Source organism: Bos mutus, unplaced genomic scaffold (assembly GCF_027580195.1).
Source record: "Bos mutus isolate GX-2022 unplaced genomic scaffold, NWIPB_WYAK_1.1 CTG266, whole genome shotgun sequence".
NCBI lineage: Eukaryota > Metazoa > Chordata > Mammalia > Artiodactyla > Bovidae > Bos > Bos mutus.
This window is the reverse complement of record NW_027219767.1, coordinates 8,706-15,718: the sequence shown is the minus strand read 5'-3', so window position 1 is coordinate 15,718 and position 7,013 is coordinate 8,706. Positions and strand designations below refer to the sequence as shown.

The window sequence follows — 7,013 nt, the reverse complement described above, 5'->3', positions numbered from 1 at the left end:
TTGTGTTCTTATAACAAAATGAACAAATAAACACACAAAAGATACAAAGAAACTTTTGGAGGTGACAGACATGTCTATTACCTTGACTGTGGTGATAGTGTCATTGGTGTCTGATATATATCCAAACTCATCAAATAAAGCCATATTTTAATAGACAAAAGCAAGCACTCATAGAGATTCTGACTCAGTAGGAAGACTGCTACTGCTACTGCTACTGCTAAGTCACTTCAGTCGTGTCCGACTCTGTGTGACCCCACGGACTGCAGCCCACCAGGCTCCTCTGCCCATGGGGTTTTCCAGGCAAGAGTACTGGAGTGGGGTGCCATTGCCTTCTCTGAGTAGGAAGACTAGAGCCCAAGATTCCACATTTTTTACGAGCTCCCAGATGGTGCTGAAGCTACAGGATTAGAAACCACACTTTTGGTAGAAAAGTTTTAAGATATAAATTCCCACTGTAAAAGAGCTCTTGGCTGAGTTGGTATTATTTTTAAAGTTTTAATCAGAAACATTCTAGAAAATGATGCATTTTCATTTTCCTTCTCTGGAAGTCTCTATGTATTACTCTATCAGATTTTTTCCTTTTTCAAATAATGGTCACAAAGATCCCAGGGAACAGAAACATAGCCTCCTGTAGAAAATCCTTTGTATATTTAACAATAAGACCATTTTAGGAAAATTAGGAGGTATAGTGTACAGTGAGTATCTGATTATGGATTTATTATAGCAGATTATTTTTTACTAAAATCACATTTTGAATCCTTGGCCATGTTCTGTCACTTGTAAGAATCACTGATCTCTCCCATTCTGGACCTTAACTTTTTGATAGGAGAACTAAATGAATACCAGCTGAGCTGAGACTTTCTAATTTCCTGCACCCTACTTCTGTCACCACACTCCAGCTCTTTTAGCTTTCTCATGATTTGTTATGATTTCACTTTAGGGAGCAGTGCAATGACATGGCAGGCTACCTATAACAAAAGGAAAAAAGAAGAGAACCTATTTTTTTTTTTTTTTTTAACTCACTGTTTTAGAAGTATTTCTTACCCAAGCTGGATTATATCTTTTAGGCTTTATAATAAAGTCATGTCAACTCCTAAAAGGTCATTGTTTCTCATTGGCTCTTCAGGTCACGAAACTGAAACCAGCCCCAGGGAGGTAGATAACAGGTTTTTTAGTCCTTGGAAGCTAGGTTTCTAGATTCTATGGAATAATAGCTCTGATCCCTCCTAAGAGATTATAGAATTATTGAACTAACTGTCCTCTTTGTCTCTGCACAGATATCTAAGTGATTCTTGTGTTCCTTCTTTTGAAAACAGAACTAAATTATTTAGAAGGGAACCTGTGTTAATTTACATTTGAACTCAGAATCAGTGGTAAACAGACAGTTTCACATTCACCTCTTTAGATTTAAAGATTCAAAGCAAAATCAGTTTCTAGCCCAAAGGCAGTGAAGTCTGCATATAAAATGTAACAAGTAAGTCTGCATATAAAAATAACAAGTGAGCCAGAAAGAAAAACACCAATACAGTATACTAACACATATATGCTTGGAATTTAGAAAGAAGGTAACAATAACCCTGTATACGAGACAGCAAAAGAGACACTGATGTATAGAACAGTCTTTTGGACTCTGTGGGAGAGGGAGAGGGTGGGGAGACTTGGGAGAATGGCATTGAAACATGTATAGTATCATATATGAAACGAGTCGCCAGTCCAGGTTCGATGCACGATGCTAGATATTTGGGGCTGGTGCACTGGGACGACCCAGAGGGGTGGTATGGGGACGGAGGAGGGAGGAGGGTTCAGGATGGGGAACACGTGTATACCCGTGGCGGATTCATGTTGATATTTGGCAAAACCAATACAATATTGTAAAGTTAAAAAATAAAATAAAATAATAAAAAATATATATATAACAATTTAAATTAGATATGGTACAAGTTAAATCCAAAGTCATATTTTGTTATATGCCCTCTTTACATTCTAGATCTACACTGTTTAATGCAGTAGCCACTGCATTGTGCAATGTAATGGCCTTTTAACATTTAAATATATATAAAACATAATAAAATGGGGCTTTCCCAATGGCTCAGCAGGTAAAGAGCCACCTGCAATCCAGGAGACACAAGAAACATGGGTTCAATCCCTGGGTCAGGAAGATCTCCTGGAGGAGGGACTAGCACCCCATTCCAGTATTCTTGCCTGGAGAATTCCATGGACTGAGGAGCCTGGTGGGCTACAGTCCTAAGGGTTGAACAATCAGACACAACTAAGTGATTAAGCACATTAACCACAATAAAACAGAGTTGAAAATGTAGTTGCCCAGTTGTACTACCTACATTTCAAGTGTTCAGTAGACATATGCAGCTAGCAGTCTAGGTTTGTATTTATTACTCTATTTTAGAGAACATCTTTATCATTTTAGAAAAATTATTTTGCTGTTCAGTCACTAAGTCATGTCTGACTCTTCACTGCCCCATAAACTGTAGCATGCCAGACTTCCCTGTCCTTCACTTCTCCCAGATTTGGCCTACGTTTATGTTCATTGCATCGGTGATGTTATCCAATCATTTCATCCTCTGTTGCCCTCTTCTCCTCCTGCCTTCAATCTTTCCCAGCATCAGGGTCTTTTCCAATGAGTCAACAGTTCAAAGCAGGTGGTCAAATTATTGGAACTTCAGCTTCAGCATCAGTCCTTCCAAAGAGTATTCAGAGTTGATTTCCTTTTAGGTTGACTGGTTTCATCCCCTTGCATTCCAAGGGTCTCTCAAGAGTCTTCTCCAGCACCACAGTTTGAAAGCATCGATTCTTTGGTACTCTGCCTTCTTTATGGTCCAGCTCTCACAGCCATACATGGCTACCAGAAAGACCATAGCCTTGACTATGCAGACCTTTGTTGGCAAAGTGATGTCCTTGCTTTTTAACACACTGTCTACATTTTGTTTTAGTTTTCCTGCCAAGAAGCAACTGTTTTCTAATTTCATGGCTGCCATCACCATCTGCAGTAATTTTAGGGCCCAAGAAGAGAAAATCTGTCAATGTTTCCATCTCTCCCCCTCTATTCACTATGAAAAATACTAGTGGACAATTCTGGTCCAGACAATCTTTACAAAATTTCTGTCAGTTGGTATTTTCCCCATTTTAAAGATTAAGTAACTGAATCTCAGATAATTGAAAATGCTTCAAGTTGCCCACTTTTGAAACTAAAAGACCAAGTTTTTGAATCTTACTTTGTTTCCATGCAAAAAAGTGCTCAAAAAGCCATTCTGGGCATGTTAAATAGGTTTATACATTTTTGAATATGGTCACAATTATGGCATTACCTATGTCTGTCTTGTTTACACAAATTTAGAAGAAACCATGGAATGCTTGAGATAGAATCTCCCACCTCCATCCTAAAAACAGCTGACTTCCAAGACATAGGCTAGGTTGGAACTTGTTTGAGGTGATTATCTACATTTAAAGTGTGTTTTAAAATCAAGGATCATGGGTTCAGGGCTAAAGTCATAATTCCAACAAAGTGTATTTTTGTATTGATATTTGCTTGTTTATTTTTATTGTTGCTATTTTGTTTTTTGAACACTGTAATATCTCAACATATTTTTAGAGAAAAGAGTCTGAGCATTCTGCTACGAATCTGCTGGATCTTGACACTGTAGATGATAGGGTTCATCAAAGGTGGAAAAAGAATGTAGATGTTGCCCATAAGGACATGGACCACTGGGGAGAGATGCTTGCCAAATCGGTGCACCATTGTAAGGCTAATGATAGGAATGTAGAACACGAGGACAGCACAAACATGGGAGATGCACGTCTGAAATGACTTATGCCATTCCTCCCGAGAGCAATTGCCAGAACTGATTTAAGAATCAGGACATAGGAGAAGAGGATAAGTACAGCATCCAACAATAGTGTGCAAATAACCAGCATCAGGGCATAGTAGCTATTGAATCGAATGTCTGAGCAGGCTAGGCGGAGAAGGTCTTGGTGCAGGCAGAATGAATGAGAGAGGATGTGGGGACGGCAGTAGTGGAAGTATTTCAAACAGATAATAGGGGGTGTAATAAAGAAGAAACTCCTACCTAAAATGGTGAGTCCGATTTTGATAATTCTGGAATTAGTCAGGATAGAGGAATAACGCAGTGGATTGCAAATTGCAATGTACCGGTCAAAGGCCATAGTTAGGAGAACAGAGGATTCCATGAAGGACAGACCATGGATGAAATAGGCCTGGGTAATGCAGGAATCCAGGCTGATCTCTTGAATCAACCCCAACAGGATCCCTAGCACTGTGTTCACTGTGGACAGTCCCATGCACAAATCAGTGATAGCCAGCATGGCCAGGAAGTAGAACATGGGTTGATGCAGGCTAGGTTCAGTCCAGATTACATACAGCACCAGGCAGTTACCCAAAAGAACAACAGCATAAATGGTGGAGAAGGGAACAGAGATCCAGGGATATTGCTGCTCCAGACCAGAAAATCCAGTGAGAAGGAAGGAGGAGGAATTAGTGCTGGGGCTTACTAAAGCTATCATTCTGGATCTGAGATAATTTTTCGAGGCAGCCAGAAAGTATTTTTCAAAGAGAATGCTCCGATTTCAGATGAGGTAGAATTTCTAAGTAAACAAAATTATGCTAAAAGTTAACTAACTTTACATAATGTGGCCAAGCAACTCTGTCCTTTAGAGGCATATGTATCTGTCGGCTGGAAGAGAATGGTGGTCTCCTGATGTCACTTAAGTGTCGTTATTCATCCACTGGCGGACCTTAGAAGACACCTGTAACGATGAACAGACTGGAGCAGGAAACTAATTTTCGGAAGGATATGTTTTCTGGGACATTTTCCCAGGGATGCTGGTGAGATGGTATACCTATAAAATTGAGAGAGAAGATTCTCGAAAGAATTCTTAGTTTTCTCCTTCCAACTCATAAAGCATTTAGAATGAAGAGTACTATAAAGTAGTCACTCTGCACCCATACTTTTCCATTTGTGTTGTTTCCAAGCATATTTTCCTCCAAATAGTGGAAATGTTTCTGTTTTCTCCCACTCTAAATGACATAGCCAGAAATTAGTTTTTCAACCTTAGTGATAAGCCAAGAGGAATATTTATGCATGAAACCTGTGGCAAGAGATTTCCCATGGGAGCTCTTACCCTCTGGGATGTTCAACCCATGTGTGCTCCTGTGACTTGGAGACTCAGGTTGAAGACACTTTGCCTCTGACATCAACCCAGAGTTCTCCACCCACTATTTATTCATGTCATTAGTTGGCTAAGTATTCATTTAATAGACACTTATTGAAAGGATGAGCAATTATTTTCTCTTCCTTAGAAACTGCTGTTCTAAAGATCATAAGGCCAATGTTGAAAAACTAAATCTAAAGGCCTCTTTGCAGCAGAATTGATTGGCTTGTTTTTCACATTTTTATCTTGATTTGAATTCTGGCCCTGGAAGTCATTACAAAGATTTAATGGCTCGTATCATGTAGGCAGGTGCTTAAAACTTTATATTGACTTTCATATTTGATTATGAAACACGTTGATTATTCCAACATGTTAAAGTAGCTTTGGATTCTGGCTTCCATTTATAGCCTATCCTTCATCTTTATCATACCAGTCTCATCAGGCAGCTTCTTTTAGGAGCCTATCCATTTTTATTTCTTGTTCTGAGCTTCCCCCACAGCTCAATGGGTAAAGAATCCACCTGCAGTTCAGGAAACACAGGAGATGTGGGTTCAGTCCCTGGATTGGGAAGATCCACTGGAGAAGGAAATGGCAACCCACTCCAGTATTCTTGCCTGAAAAATCCCATGGATGTAGGAGCCTGGTGGGCTACAGTCCAAAAGGTTGTAAAGAGTTGTACAAGACTGAGCAACTAGGCATAAGCACAAGCAAGCCCCTCTCAATATTAGATAGTTCACTATTTGTAGTACATTTTCTTCATTGAGTGCCTGGACTTTCTTTGAACACATTTATTTTTCAAAACCACCACTGCTTTTTTTCACAAGATTTTTCTCTTGATGTTCTCTCTGCCACGATGTGTTTCTCCATCTTCTCCCCAACCTCTTTATTCTCTTTTTCAAACAATCTTGCATTTTTCCTCTTCATCTGAAACATCACTTTTCAGGAAGCCCCTTAACTTGGACAGATTTTCTCCAAGTACCTATTATTTTGGTAATGTACATTCATCTTTATATAACTCATTCAATTTATAATTTGATATTCATTAGATGACTTATTTCACTAAGGTTTCTGTTACACAGTAAACTGTAAGTTTCCTGAAAGTGAAAAGAGTGTCAGTTTTTACTCACTATAGTAGCCTGAAATTTACAAGGCTAAGTTTTCACCCCTTCTGTGATTTTAAACTCATGGATATAATTGTCTCCTTGATATCTCCACTTCGGTATTTAATCTAAAAATTATAGTTATGGCAATTAAGTACTTCATCCTCCCCCTAAATAATTATCTCCTTATTTCCTCCGAATATCACAAAATGACTCCACCAACCACACAACTGCTTACAAAAATTCTAGAACCATTCTTGCTATTCTTCCCCTTTTCATCAAATCCTTTATTAGTTTCTATCATTTCTACCCTAAAACATATCCTGAACCTGCACACTTTTCACCAGTAGACCTGCATATTCCCAGTATCTTGGTTCATAACATCTTTTCTGTGGTTATTGTAATAATTTGCTAGCCAGCTTAATTGTTTTTGCACTTGTCTCTAAAAAAGCAAAGGATCCTGACTGCTTTTCTACAAAACTCTACTAGATAGCATAAGCCTTTGTTTAAAAAATATTCTGGTTGATTCTTATGCTCTTAAAATAAAATGCAAGTTGTTTATCATGGTATCATGATCAGAAAACTTTACATGACCTGGCCCATCCACATCTACTTCTACATCAAGGATCATTGTTGGCTTCACTCCCTAATCTCTAGGCATCTTTCTCTTCCTCAAAGCAAATTAAGAGTATTCCTGTCTCATCTTTGACCTTGATCTTTTATCTGTTT

General features: G+C 38.7%; 1 protein-coding gene across 1 annotated transcript; it reads right to left on the bottom strand.

Moving 5' to 3' along the window:
• Nucleotides 1-3,592: 3,592 nt before the first annotated feature.
• Nucleotides 3,593-4,545, bottom strand: LOC102284104 (olfactory receptor 51V1). Its single transcript, XM_005908438.2, is given in 2 exon segments — nt 3,593-3,846; nt 3,849-4,545. Coding segments are annotated over 2 exon segments (942 nt in total). The 5' UTR covers nt 4,537-4,545.
• Between the last annotated feature and the right edge of the window lie 2,468 nt (nt 4,546-7,013).